Here is a 14,831-nt window from a genome sequence, read left to right as displayed (position 1 = left end):
ACACTGTATTTACACTTATTCCAGAGCCACACATTACATAATAATCTACATGCCTTTTATGCAAGGTGCATTTTGATGTTTGGAACAGCACAAGAGTTTTTGTATTGTCATTTTTACCTGCCAACAGGCACAGCTTATGCTTTATTCTTTACCCTGCTGGGTTAAAACAGCAGCAATCCTGTAAGAGTTCTCAAAATAACAGGGGAAATAAGAGAGGGGAATACTTAATCCACCCCATTTTACAGGGCAGAACACTTTTCATACACACCCAACAGAAGCCAAACATAGGGCTGATCATAAATCTAGTGTGTGCTCTCAGTTGCAATCTGCATTCCATTGCTTATGTTATCATGTTCTATAAAATTTCAACCCAATCCTATGCAGGGTTAGTTTTGCTTAAGCCTATTGGTTTCAGTGGATTTAGGAACACCAAACGGCATAAGTGTGGTTCTTCTCAGATACAATGCAATGTTTATTACCTCCCTCTCCAGTGAGCATCCCTACGTGCACCAAGTAAAGGAACAGCTGTGACAAATAGGGATAGTTAGAGCATTAAGAGCAAAAGAGATAAGCATCAAGCGGGATTATATTACACAGCTAGTGGGGACACTGAAAAAAAGACTGGATGCAGGTGGGATGAAATGGTCCAGACCTTTGGAGTCAATGCTAGATCAAGTTGTGTGGAGGGAATATTAAAGCTGCCATCTGATACACATTTATTTGGGGGAAAGCCCACGCAAATGCAGTGGGATTTACTTCTGAGTAAACATGGATAGGATCAGATTGCAGCTTGCCTGTTTCTGGCTTGCCTCAAGGCAGGGTGACCAATAGATTTGAGGGTCCTGATTAAACCAAGAAATAATATGTATCAGTTACACATTGGTTGCCCAGCAAAATGAACAAATACAGCAGAGCACAATTAATAACAGGCCAGCACCTTGAGTGCCAGACAAATTCCACTTAAGAAGTTCAATCTTAGGCTTGATGAGAAGAGGGTGTACTTTCTATAAAGGCTTTTGCGTACAGACATAGACACACACACACATCCTAAATCCCTTTTGGAGTGGTTGACTGTACACAAAGTCAGGGCAGGTGTGCTCTCAGAGGGAAAAGTAGCACGCTTTTTAAGAAATGGCAGCTGTGCCATCAATGCTAATGAGAACTGAATTTTCATCAAGTTAAATGCTGCAGAACAAAGAGGCCTTTACATTCTTTTCATATGGATTCAGAGTTGCCTGACCTGCTCAAGGGGTCACATTTCCCTAAAGCAGTATCGCTTCTGGCTGGAAATAACCAGACTCTCCTTATCAATAAAGAGGAACCTCACTAAAACTATTCTAGTTCTACAAAAAGAGCCAGAATGCAAGACCAAATCATTGGTTCATCCATTAAGCATTTTGACTGTAATAGTAGAGCTTTTAGTTATTTTGTGTGTAGCCAGTAAACAACAGCAAAGCAAGCCCTCTTCTCGCCCATGCCAGGCCATTTGCAAGGGATATACATACCGGTATATATTTGAAAAAGGGCAACTGAGTACAAGGTAAAGGGGAAGACAGACAGCTAGTGGTAGATAAAGAGAGGCAAGGGGGCTAAACATGGCAAGAACAGCAGCCAGGCTGCCTAGTTAAGGTACCGGGTCAATTACTGACCAAAGGGAAACAGAAAGCTCTGCCATATAATAATGAAGATCTCGGAAGCATTTTTCTGATTTTAGATTATTTCTCCTTTGCCGCAAATATTGAGCCTGTCCTTGACCAGCAGCTCACAGAGGGAGATGTTTAAAAACTTATTGTACTGTAAAATGATCCTCGGTTACTAATGGAAACTGCAGATCTGGAGAATGTGTTTTGTTTCATGTACATTTTAAAGAACCCGACTAAGGTTAATCCTGGTCTCTAGAGTTTCAACTTTTTTTCTTTTTCATAAGGGGGAAGTGTAAGGTATGCCATTCTTCATATATAAGCCAATTCTAGACACTCGCCTTCTCAGGGCAGACTGCAAACATCAGTAACCCACTGACATGGTGAAACCTCAGCTAGAACCCCTGTTATCAGCAAGCCACTGTTTCTCAAAGGGAGTTGCTGGAAAAGTAATTGTTAACTTGGCAGGAAGATTCATCGCAATGTATTTTCCTGTGAGAAAGGTGGTCGCATTAATGTTGTGGGCACCTACTGCAAGAGGCCTGTGACGTCACCAGCCGCTATGGGTTGCTTCCAACAAAATTGTCCTGCTCATACAAGGACTTCTGCTTGCACTATACAACTGCACCTCCCTCTCCCTGCCCCCATGCTATCCTAACCTGTCCTGTGGTTCCCCCAACCCTGCATACGAGAGAAGATGGGGAGGTTCTATTTAACTTTGGAGAAAACACCTAAAACCATATTACCATCTCTCCCCCCCCCCATCTACCCTTTCAATTTTTAAGTGTCAGCCAATAGTTTGCCCAGGGCTCCTTAAAAAAAGCCACACCAAAGTCATTCTGAGTGTAGATGATGACTTGAGAAACATATCTACTAATAGCTGCATGCGCCTGTTGTACAAATTCATCTCAACGGTATTGCTTACTATTAATACTGGTGGTAGGAAATAAAAAGGCAGAGCTTAATTTGTACCAGGGACCAGTTCTGGCATCAGTTTTAAATGAGAGAGCTCAATCCTGGAACTCATAAAGAATATATGAAAGTGTGGAGTACACGCCCCTCCCATGGCCTAACCACAGAACCGTCACCACTTGGAAGCAGATCTGGTTACGGCACAGCTGTGGTGAAGTGCCTAATGTAACATAAAGTATTTCCTGGACCAAGTACCCGTGAAGCAGGTAAAAGGGTGCAGAGAGGAACTGAATACAGCACTCTAGGAATAGACACCTCCATTGATTTACATTGGGGCATTGTGTTGTTTTCTATTTGTTTATTAATAAATAATCCCAACAGAAAGTTTATCTGTTCAGATTGAAGCATTGCAGGAGGCTCTGTGCTACAAGATTTAATGAATGAAGTATGCTGGTAAGCAATGCTGGCTGTACCCCTTTTAATATCCTGGTGGTTTGTATGTTCAAAGCCTGACAGCACGTACAGAGCCTGACAGCAACTCTGCTACAATCTGCCTGTCTGGATCCATGAGAAAGAGTAGATTTTGCTATAAGGGTTAGCTCCATTTCAAGCTTCAACAGAGCCAGGCAGTACAGAAAGCCACCCAGTCCACAGTAGGACTGGAGACTGCTGTGGAGTAAGCCTGGACTGAGGTTTAAGGATAGCAGAAGTTGTTGTCTATGAAAATGACCACACCATCAGTTCTCCTTCAATTCTTGGGTCGTCAGAATCAGAAGCACCTTAGTGTTTGCCTGTGTTCTTTAAGGCTGCCTCATTTCTTATGGTCAGAATCCCAAGGTAACAAGTGGAGGACGTAGAAAAACAACAATATAAAAGTGGAAACGGATTTTAAATTGAAAAAGGAAGAGTAAAGGGGGCATTTCTGTCACTTCTGCATCAACCAGGTATATGAAAACAGACTATATTGTCGATGTTGGATTGTGCTTTTGTTGTTCAATATTTCAACATTGTTGTTTCAACATTGAAAACAATCAAATTAAAAAGGCAGTGTTGAACATTCATGTCTTCCTTCATGCTTGCAGATGACCCAGCGAGGTGTAGCGAGGGATGTTGCCTCTTCCCCTCTTTCGGGAATGAAGAACAACAGCATAAGAGAAAAGAATCCTCTGGCTATACGCAGGTGTGTAACAGTTCAGAGAGAGCTAGAAAAACGCATCCATTTGGTGCTATCTCAAGCTGTCCCATAGCCCAAAGGGAACTGCTATGCATTGAGGAAGGAGAAAGCAGACGATCCCTGGTTATCCTCAGTGGCTCTGGTGCTCCCAGTGCAAGGTGCTGTCCAGGGAGCTGGAGGTATACATTCCTGCTCCAGAGTATCTGCTAATACCATGCTTGAGGGTGCGACCAGCTCCATGCCAGCAAACAGGGACACTGTGCCATCTGGATCACCTCTTGGAGGCCTGTCCTCTTGGGGTTCAGGGTTTGGGAGCCTGCATTCTGGCCCTCGCTGGCCAAGCTCAGGTGGCTGGCTAATTCCAAGTTGGCCAGAGGACCCAGGTTCCAGCACCTGCCCTTCTGATGGATGCACTGCCCTGGTGAGGACTTCAGGTGCTGGGGAGGGCTGTGGCGCGAGACTCAGGGGTTTGAGGATAGCCTCTTCTGCAAATGGCATTGTATCTGCCAGTAAGTCATCAGGACGCTTGGATGTGGTCCTGGCAGGGGCACAGTGGCCGGGAACCGGAGAAGAGGTCTTGGAAGTGGGATGGCTCCTGCTGAGTGCTTCAAACTGACGCAAGATCTGTTGAAAGTGGGGCAGAAGAGAAAGAGGGAGTGTGCCAAGTATGAGAAGAATAGTAGCGGAAGCTGGGAAAGGAGGACTCTACCCACCACAAGAAAGAGAGAAAGAGAGAGAGAGGAGAGGGAGAGGGAGAGAGAGAGAGAGAGAGAGAGAGAGAGAGAGAGAGAGAGAGAGAGAGAGAGAGAGAGAGAGAGAGAGAGAGAGGAGAGGGAGAGAGAGAGAGAGAGAGAGCCAGAGCCTAACAACAGGCAAAGGACCAATAGCGCCTCCATCCCCAGCCAATGAAAACACTTCCATTCACTTTTACTGTGCTCGAGGGTCTGCTTTCTCAAGTTTATGTTTGTATATCTTGCTCTTCCTTGCAAAGCTGAGAGTGACTAATCCAGGGCATGGGGGGGACCTTTTACAGGCCAAGGGTTGCATTGCCACATGGGCAGGGCAGCCTTCCAGGGGCCACAAACCAATGGTGGGGATGGCCAGAGGTAAAAGGTTGGTGGAGCAATTGATGCAATTCTCACCTTTGTACAATAAAAGTACTCAAAGAGTCAGAGGTTGTGACACACCAGCCACCACATCTATCTTTCCTCCATCCACCAAAGCGAGCAAAAGGTTATCATCCCAGTTCAAGGGCACAATCCAGCCAGGCAAAAGCATTCCAGGAGACCATGGAGCAAGGGTAGTGAAGGGTGCACCCTAGTGAGAGAGTCTCAAGGTTTGGGTACAGAGGCTTGGAGGGCTGTGTCTGGAACCTAAGCCTGAGGTTCACCACCGCTGGATTTTTGTGAGGGGCCCAGTGCTTCCCTCCAGGCAGAGACCAGGTCTTACGTTTCAACCATGCTATCAACTTTGGGCAGAAACTACTTTGTTCTACCACTGACTCTTTGATGCCTTGTTCTCAGGCAATCTTGAAGAGCTGCTAGAGCAGGGACATTTATTTATCTAAAAGATTTTAAGTCTCCTTTCAGGGCACACGGACCTCCCCAGGCAGCTCATAAGGATCCAAAGCATGTGGGGAAAAACCCAAAAGAAACCAAGTGAATTTGTTTTTTCAAGTACAGTACCAATTCAGCCAAATGCAGACCTGAAAAAATGTGTTTTAGAGTGTTTTCTTTAAAAAAATAAAAAGAGATCAGCAGTAATGACATCATATGTTCTAAAAGTATGGGGCCACCACTGAGAACGTCCAGCCGCCGGGACCCACCAGCTCTCGACAGCAGAGTCTCAGACACTGATCTCAATGCTTTAGGCAAGCTCATGCAGCTATAGGTAAACTTTCAGATAGCATTGTCCCAAACTATTTAGGGCTACTTTTTAAAGGTCAAAACCAGCACCATATGTTGGGCACCCGAAATGAATAGACATGTAACCAATGGAAAAAGATAAGCAACAACATGCCAAGGTTGAAGATTCGTTGGACTACAACTCAGGGTCCCTTGCAACTCTACAATTCTTTGATTCTGTGATCCAGCACCCAGCTGCCTCAGATGTTTTAGCAGCCACGTTCTGCAGTAAGTAGTTGTAGTTTCCAAACTGCCCTCAAGGGCAGCCCCGCATACAGCACAGTATCTAGTATGGGCGTAACCAAGGCATGCATAACTGTGGCTAGGTCAGATTTCTCAAGGCAGGTGATTGTATCATCTTCATTAAAGCCACGATGCACAAGCTGTGGAACCTAAACTAGGTTACGTGCACTGGCGAAAAGCAGGCAAAAGTCTCCCAGAGTGCACCAGAGGCAGAAAGAAGGGAGATATTCCAGTCTTGGTCTGCTGAAACCAGTGAAATGGAGCAGTAACAAAACTACATACAGAACCAGCCACTTTATGTCCACCCACACAATCCTGCCCAGTGTGCAGGAGGAACAAGCCCAGCAAAACAACCAAGAGCCTGGGGAGATAGCCAGGGCTGCTGCAACAAACAGCTGTGCGAGCCTTTGGGAGGCAGAGACACGAGAGGGCATCAGAGGAGGGAGGGAAGAAAAGAGGAACAGAGACCAGGAACAGGTTGCCCGTGGCACCTCTGACTATCATTCAAGGCACCCCTAGGTGTCACGGCACAGTGGTAGAAAACCACTGGCCTACAGTTATCCCTCGCCAGGGTGGGACTGATGGGGCGCCCCTTGAGGATTTCAATACACAAAAGGTGGAAACCTAAGCAGGAGTTACCTTTGTTGCTTTGTTGGCTACAGGCCCAGGGCTCTCTTGACTGAGCTCTTGCAAGTGCTGCTGGGTAATGGCAAATATCTGATCATGGGAGAGCAAGTCGGAGCACATGAGGGAATAGATGGCACACATGGCTCTCTGTGGGGGGAAAGGAAAGCAATGGGCTTGCACACTGGGTCCAAAACTTGCACAGCAGCACTAATTTGAGCCCCTCATAATAGGTTGCTTCACTGGAAAGAAACAAACCGAAGCTCCTCTTGCTCCACAGCCCACCCTTACGGGGCGAGAAAAGAAATATATTAGTCCTAGGCTCCAACCCTCAGTGAGATTGCAGCCATCCCCCCCACCCCACCCAATGTGGGCAAAGAGTTCCATTTCCCAACAGCTATTTCAACTCAGAGTTGGAAGTAATCCAGACTGGTTTTTCCCTCCGCAAGTGCTCTTCCAGGAGGCTCACCATGCGAATACACTCGCTGGGGTCCTTCAGGGTTCGGTTGAGGATAGCCAAGACCACTTCGCAATTCAGCAGCCCACACCTACGGAGAGGGACAGTGCTGAGCCCAACAGCCAAACCAAAAAGAAAAAAGAAGAGCAGGGAGAAGTTTTGCAAGGGAAGGGGGAAAAAGAGCGGCCTGGTCTCTCCTGGACCTTCCCTGCTCTCCTAATCCAAGAGGGGCAAGTAGCGTCAAAGCACCTTTTTACCTGGCTGATGGACAGTTCTTCACAAATGAGGCAGGTGAGAGTGGGGGGGGGGGGAGTAAGAAAAACATTAAGGAGTGGCAAGCTGCCAGCTGTTCCTATTGCTAATGAATGTGGCAACAGGCACCATTTGGATTTTTTGTCTCGAGTGCACCAGTACTTGGGCCCAGATACAAAACTGATGCACAGCCATGCAAATACTAGGGCTGGGCTATGGGTGGAATTCAACATCACATTCTTTCTACTTTTCCATCTGCGCAAGCATTGCAGTTTGCCAGGTGGAACAGTCCTCCTCCCACTCCTTCACCTGTGCGCTGGTTTTTCCTGCTACCTCCCGCCCCCAAATCCAATTTCAGAGGGGCATGGGGGCAGGAAAAGTTCCTTGCACAGGGCTTCTGCTGGTCAGGAGAATGCTACCCGATGTGTTTGGGTACTTCTACAGTAACACAGAAGAGGTGGAGGCAAGGAGGAGAAGGGTCAAGAGACGGCTTGGATAGAAAGGGTGTTCATACTCCTTGATAAAATGCTGGGTCTCCTCGCGTGTCAGGAACACCTTGGAGCCTCTGGTGAGTTTGGTAATGAGGCTCACTTCCTGCAGGCAGTCACCAAGGTCCTCAGCATCTGTCCTGTGAATGATGGGGAGAAGGAAGCTGACAAGCCTGTTCTTTCTCCCTCGTGCCCCACAAGAGATTATCACATACAGGTGCATCTTGAAGGTGCAAGCAGTTGGCCCAGGCCCATTCCCAGCCACTTGCCCTCCCCAGCTCGCTCACCTTTCAGCAATGCTCCCTGGCTCCAGAGCACCTGAGTGGTTGTCGCTGCCCGACTTGCTGTAGGAATCCGAAGTCCTACTCAGCTCACTGTTCTCCTGCAAGGAATTCTGGGAGCTTTGCCCACTGTCCAACTCCTCCCAGCCACCTCCTGCTTGCCCTGGCTGATGGGTCGCTGCAAAAGAATTTCAGAGGAGCAGCCATGGAGGAAGAACTGAAGCCCATCACATCTCAGGAGCTAAGTTCAGGGAAAGCACCTGCGCACCACTCCCACCGCATCTCAACGCCAAAAAGCTACAACCCACAACCAGAGATTCGTCAACTTCCCTCCTATCCCCAGAGCAAGATCTGGGATAAGAATTTGTTATTAACACTCCCAGTACGAGCAACATGAAAAAGGATTTTGCTTGAATTATTACTGTGCACCAGCTACTAAACAGTTGTACCCTAGAAGTGGCTTCTTTTATTCCACCTCAGTAATTCAGGGAAGCTCTAGGTCCCTAACATTTGCTCCTCTTTCTATAAGGTTTCTATACAAGTTTTGAAAACAGGATATACCATGCTTTATAAGAGCATAAGAAAAGGCTGCTGAACGGGCCAGGGGCCCTTCTAGCCCAACTTCCTGTTTTCACAGTGGCCAACAGGATGCTCACAGGAAGTCCAAAAGCAAGACCTGAGCACAAACAGCAGCACTCTACCCAGCTGTGATTCCCAGCAGCTGTCATTCAGAGGCACTTACCTCGCTTCTTATGGACAATGACAGAAGGTGGCTTTGTAGGCAAGACGGAGCTTTTGCCTGGAAAAGGTGCCGTCACTGGCTCGTAGGCATCATCCTTCAGCTCCCTACCATGGGGACAAGGGAGCTCCTGACCAGGGAGCATGGCATTGGCAACCACCTCTGCTGCCTTTTGGATGGTGGCCAGCAGAACTTTGCCAGTGGATGCTGCAACAGTAACAAAGGCAGGCTACTTAGCAGGTCAGGGCATAGTGGTTTGTCAGCCAATACCACCAGCAGTCAACGTGGTGCCCTCCAGACATTGTTGGACTCCCAACTCTCATCGGCCCTGGCCAACCTAGTCAGTGGTCAGAAATGATGGGGGCTGCAGTCAAGCAACATCTGAAAGTTGTTGGCCACCCTGGGTCTATACAATATAGACACTGAGAAAACCCCAGGGCACAGGAAGAAGCCTTCCAAAGGACATCAGACCAAGGCCATTAATTCTGGAAAGAGAGCCCAAGAATGGAAGACGAGTCCAAGACCACTGAAAGAGGCTTCCTCCACTTATACCAGCCTTGGATCTTCAAGATACTAGGATATGTTTGGTTGCTGATGTTCCTCTTTCTAGAGCAGGAGAACAATGCTGCCCTAAGATGGCACCACTGGGTGTTTCCATCCAGTAGATGAAAGCTTCATGCAGGAAAAGACTTGGGTCCCCCCCCTTTCAGTACCTTCAGGACCTCAGTTGCCCTTGCCTGAACCGTGTTGGCCTTCTTTACAGTGCAAATTCTCAAAGTGGCTTAGAAGCCAAGAGGAGAGCTATTGGCAGGTATCACGTAGCATTGGAGCAAGGGCTGAGATCCAGCATGCAGGCAGCATGATGACCTCATCCCAAGAACTGGGGGTGCTCCTCAAGGACAGTAGTAGTAACACTCAAGACTTCCAAACCCAATGCTTACCGGAGCCACTTCTTTCAAAACCAAAGCCTTGGAGTGAGCCATGGGGGCTGGGCCCGGAGCCCATTCCTGGGAAGAGAGGCAATAAAACGAGCATAAATGAAAAGCAAGACCAGTATGGTGGTGGCATGCTTATTTCCTACCAGTATGCATATATTATCATGTCAAGGTGAGATGGGAATTCAGCATGAACAGCCTATTGACATGGGAAGTCTTAAGTTGCTTTGAGTACGGCTTTCCTTTCGCACCAACAAAACATGCAAGGGTTGGGTGTGGTGTGTCCTTATCTTAGACAATCATAGCTTACAAGGTCCCTTTTTAAATAGTTGCACATGAAAACCAGATTCCATACTGAAGTTTTTATCTCAACCACCTCATAAAAGCATCAGGGATATTTTTTTTCTTAAAATCTTGCTCACAGGCAAGCACTAGCTGAGCCTTCTGGACTTAAAAATATGGTTTCAGAGCAAACAGTATGAACAGGGGGAGGTTCCAAGGCCCCTTTTGCATCTTCGCCTGCTTCAGCATTCTCACTTGACCATAAAACTAGATCTGTGGTTCACTCTGTTCTCCTGGAATGCTTGAGAGAGAGACAGTGCAGGTAGTTCTTGTCCTCCTGGGCAGGAAGAGCTGGACAGTTTTCAAGGCCAACAATCTGCCACGCTCCCTCTCTCAATACAAGCTAGTATGGGGGGAAAACAGGAAGAAACAGTGCCGGTTGAATCCCCAATGAAAAGCCTGTACAAACAGGACAAAAAAGTGAAATGCTCTGTTGAATACAGAAGGGAACTGTTGTTTTGAAAAAGTGCAAAAGGGTCCAAGACTTTTCAGAAGGAGTCTGGATGCTGAATAGATTTCTGTTCCCCTGGGGAGTAGCGGTTTACCTGTTGAAGGCAGCTCTTTAGGTGGAATAGCAGCAGGCTGGGGCAGCAACACATCTGAAAACAAAGCGCTTGCCAGGTCCTGCAAAGGAAAGAAGGACAATAGCAGCAACCAGGTGAAGAAGCCAGGCAGAAAGCCTACCATGTGAAAGGACTTTAAGAGCCTACTCAGATCTCTTGTGACCAGGACTTTTTACTCACCTGGGCAGTCACCCGCACCTTCTGATACAAGCTGTTGCCATGGAGAGGATCAGGAGGCCCTGCAAACACTGCAAGGCAGAAGGGGGGATGAGAGAGGGGCTCATCCCTGGGTGCCCTAAACAAGTCAGGTTTCCTGACTTGTCGCAAGACCAACAGTCGCAAGACCAACCGTTGTGTTGATTAATTTCACTGTCTCTCAGCAGCGAAAAACCACCTATGCAGCACTTTATAGTGCTAATATTCCCAACATTGAGGACTAGCCCAAACAAAAAAAAGACATGTTTATCCACAGTGTCTTGCATTATATTATGTGGCAAAACAAAATATATAAAGGAGATATATTGCAGTACAATTATGGTGCGTGCCCATAAAACTGCAGAAGGAAAATGCCCCAGAAATTCCCGTAATGCAAGAAAACTCCCTGAGAAGTGAGCTGTTGGAGGACCTCTCAATGAGTTTTCTTGCATAACATGAATTTCTAGGGCACTTTCTTTCTGCATTTTTATGGGCACTTTTATTTCGGTATTTGTTGGAAAGTGGAAAGTGTTGCATAGGTCCATTTCATCATTTGCTTTAGTTATGAGTAAAATGCAGTAGTAAATAAATAAATTGCTTTAGTTATGAGTAAAATGCAGTAGTAAATACTCAGTGGAATGTGGGGAGAAATAATCAGTTGTGATAATCTAGGTCGGGCCTCATACGCTGGCCATTGGAGTTCAGAATAAACCCTGCACTAAAGAGCACAAATAATGGAGCTAATATACCGTAGATTACGTTTGGCCCTTAAAGTGTTATATGAATATTAGGAAGATACTCTTCCTTATTTATCAATATAGCCAACCCACCACGTCTTGCCTACCTGTGGCCTCCTGGATGAAGGAAGAATTCCGCTTGAGCTGCAGAAGGAAATAGGAAGAGCCATGGCTGCACATGTGGAGCAGGATCTTGAGCACCTGAGGATGCAGAGGGGAGGCTTAGCTTGTATTAGGAGTACTGGGCTGGAAATCCACATACAAAGCGGAGGAAGTTGTCTCGAGATCTAAGGGCATCTCTGCTCTAAGGAGCAACCCATTCCCTCTGCCCTCTTTCAGTTACCTTCAACTTGACATTACACGAGTTGCTCTGAAGGCGATTGAGGAGGTACTCAAGGAGACAGTGACTGCTTCCTGCTGAGTCATGTGAGATCTCTGGAAGTTTGTGATGTTAAGGAGCCAGGAAAGTAAAGGGACGGATGGCGAAGGATCACCTGGAAGGTCATGCCAGGCCCTGCCCAAGGCGCCATGTTTCAGCTGCTGTTTATGCCACACTATACTTGTACTCTCCTTCAGCAGAGTAAGAAATGTTCTGCAATTTGTTTTCGGCATATAGCAGCAGTGGAATTTTCTATTTAAAAAAATGTTTACATGCAGATCTGAAACAATTACACTTGCTGAAGGTATATACTTTGGGTTTAAAGTGTGGGTGAAGTATTGGGAAGGGATAGGAAAGCATGTGCATGTATTTGGAGTGGGGCTGGCTCCTTATCTACCCCACTCTCTGCAGTCCGCATTTGACAGGTGGGCGGGGCTGTCCACTGGTCAATCCTCCAATATCTCCATGCCATCAGGTCACTCATTTTTGGACGATCAGCTGATTGCTGAGCACATCACTTTGCAAGCCCTGACAATCAGTTGATAGTTGGGGCTTGCAAAGTGCTGTGCACAGGTCTTTGCAGGTGCTGCCAATCACCTGACTGGCTATGTCTGAAAATTCCCTTTAGCTCACACCATATATGACACAGTGTATTAGACATCAAAGGTAGGGCTGGTGGGTGTAACTTGGTCAAAATGGCCTCATGGACCAAATAGGGAGGTCTGACGAGCCTAATTGCCATAGGTTCCCCCAGAAGCATCCCTGTTCTAGGAATCTGAGTAGCTTAGTAAGCACTGCTATTTTTTAAGTTTCTTATTTTTCATACCAGAATCATCAGCTATCACAGATGTCACCCAAAAGGCAAAGAAGCAATTTGTATTAATCTAACTTCTGCTTGAATTAACTCCCAGATCATTAGATAGATCGGGCCTCTGTTCTAATCACTAGTCTCTGCTCTTCCTAGGAAAAGCAAGGCAAGCATCACAATAACCAAAGGAACCCCCGGTTGAGACCAAACAGCCAACTCTTTCAGAGAGCAAAGGATACTGGCCATCTCTTCAAGCAGATACCCCGGGCATGGAACTTCATCATCTGAGGTACCTTTGATTAGAATGGGTAGCTGGAACAGGGGGGGGGGAGAGAGAAAGAAACACACAAAAAGAAAAGCCATTGAGACAAATGAACACGGCACCTTATCAAAAGGCAAGGATTGTATTTTTTGTCCCTGCATGCTACTCCTGACTCAATCCATGAAGCTGCAGCTAAGGAAGTAGTATCTCCCCCCCCCCCCGCCCACAAACCCACAGCTCCGCTTGACAAAAGTCACAGATTGTAGTCAGCATCTTCTCTCCACTAAAGAAAAGGCCTGCTTAATCTCTATTGGCAGAGTATTTCATAGTGCTGAGCTGAAGATGCTAAAGACACTATTTTGTGTCTTTAGGCAGTCCCTAAGGTAACCTGGATAGAAGTTGTTCAGAGCTCTGTAATTGAACACAAAGTTAATTAATTTCAACAGGTTGAATGAATAGAATGTAGTTGGATACAACTAATTATGTATAGATTTTATAATTGATTTCATAGCTGAAAACTGCTTAGAAGCCATTTTGGCATGTGTGGTATATAAAGTAATACTAATACTACTAATGATGTATCTGCTCTAGATACAATTTTCTGGTGCAGCAACTGGTCAATGTAATCAGAGTTTGTATTGTTACTGAGGTAAAGATTCATCCATAAAGCTTTCTCTTCCCCATAACACCTGAACTACAGGATTTACAAGAGCTCCCGTCCCAATTTCAAGCTGTGTGACCATATTACAGCGTGGTGGCCCTGGCAACTCAGCAGCTTAGCAACAACTAGCACAAGTCACGGTTACGAGGATGGAACAAGACCAACTCATACACTAATCCTTCTTGGGGATGATGACAATTACATTATTATACAACTCCACCCCCATAATCACTTCATCTGGCACAATTGCGAAGTTCTCAAAACAACCAGATCTAGCCTTATTATCAAAGCAAAGACCCCTACATGAGGCAAACATATATTGCAAACATGGTACGTATGGATTATTCAGTGCTGAATTAAACCCTGTGCAGCCCCCTAGGCAGTCGATATCTCGCCCCTTCCCTGGCTCTACTTAGACATTGAACTAAGAAAGCTTGGTTGTAATTTTCTTTCAAGATCAAACCAATATCATTTTGATCCGTTGTCATGGGGCCCCTAGGCCTATTAGGTACCTACTCTTGGGTGCCTTATCTGGTTATCTGGCCCTGGGAGTTTTGGCTGTCTACCTCAAAGATGCTTTTGTATAAAGATTTCATCGCTATAACTAGTCTAAACCACTGTGCTATAAGGCTTCGGCCCCATTCATAAGTGCAGTAGAATAATTTGGTGAAGCTCTTCACAAAGATCGCATCAGTTCGGTATGCAAGTGCTGTATGAGTGGGTGCTCCCTCTTTTTCCTTTTCCAAAAGAAAAATAAACTCCTTTCACGAATGGTGTCAAGGGAAAAGGGTTCCCTGCTAAGCCTTTCTCCAGCATAGTGTATTTCTACACCCAGAGATTTTAAATGGAGGAACATTGAAAAACTACCACACCAACTCCAGGCGCTCTGCCCCATGGCGCACCCCCCCCCCAAAGCTCCCACTCAGGAGCGCGTTCTCCCTTCTATACCCGGCTCAAGAAGCTCAGCCGATCCCGCAGAGGTACCGCCGCCATGGCAATTTCCGAGCCCGAACATGTGGAAGCTTCACCGCCTCGCCTTCCGGAACTTGACGCGCTCCAATCGGACGGCGAGTCTGCGCGGGCCCAGCCAATCCAATCCTCCGGCAAGCGGGAAGTAGCTGTCACTGCCGGACGCCACCACCAGCGGTAAGGGCGAGAAACGTTCTGTCTAAGCCATCGGACGTTTCCTGCGCAACGTAGCGGGGGCCCAATCAGGACGAGGCATAATGGGGCGG

At 46.6% G+C, this 14,831-nt stretch overlaps 1 protein-coding gene across 2 annotated transcripts; it reads right to left on the bottom strand.

Moving 5' to 3' along the window:
* Positions 1 to 2,890: 2,890 nt before the first annotated feature.
* On the bottom strand, positions 2,891 to 14,750 carry TEPSIN (TEPSIN adaptor related protein complex 4 accessory protein). Of its 2 annotated transcripts, none has more exons than XM_088663006.1 (13): positions 14,545 to 14,750; positions 12,913 to 12,985; positions 11,830 to 11,921; positions 11,594 to 11,687; positions 10,735 to 10,802; positions 10,537 to 10,615; positions 9,656 to 9,721; positions 8,718 to 8,921; positions 7,982 to 8,153; positions 7,721 to 7,834; positions 6,967 to 7,045; positions 6,513 to 6,647; positions 2,891 to 4,431 (listed from the first exon to the last, which is right to left on the bottom strand). In XM_088663006.1, exons 1-13 carry the CDS (start codon positions 14,587 to 14,589, stop codon positions 3,814 to 3,816), a joined length of 1,839 nt encoding a protein of 612 aa, XP_088519132.1. In that variant the 5' UTR covers positions 14,590 to 14,750; the 3' UTR covers positions 2,891 to 3,813. The 2 variants fall into 2 exon arrangements, with proteins under 2 accessions (XP_088519132.1, XP_034960016.1); XM_035104125.3 differs by having other exon boundaries at positions 2,891 to 4,350; positions 14,545 to 14,744.
* Between the last annotated feature and the right edge of the window lie 81 nt (positions 14,751 to 14,831).

Source organism: Zootoca vivipara, chromosome 2 (assembly GCF_965207765.1).
Source record: "Zootoca vivipara chromosome 2, rZooViv2.hap1.1, whole genome shotgun sequence".
NCBI lineage: Eukaryota > Metazoa > Chordata > Lepidosauria > Squamata > Lacertidae > Zootoca > Zootoca vivipara.
This window is presented reverse-complemented; position numbering and strand designations above follow the sequence as displayed.

Coding starts and splice junctions, on each gene's coding strand:
- TEPSIN (XM_088663006.1), bottom strand. CDS start 14,589: ATGGCGGCGGTACCTCTGCGGGATCGGCTGAGCTTCTTGAGCCGG. Junction 11,922..12,912: donor TCTGCTTGAAGAGATGGCCA/GTATCCTTTGCT, acceptor ACAAACTTCCAG/AGATCTCACATGACTCAGCA. Junction 4,432..6,512: donor TAGCCAACAAAGCAACAAAG/GTAACTCCTGCT, acceptor TGTGGTGGGTAG/AGTCCTCCTTTCCCAGCTTC.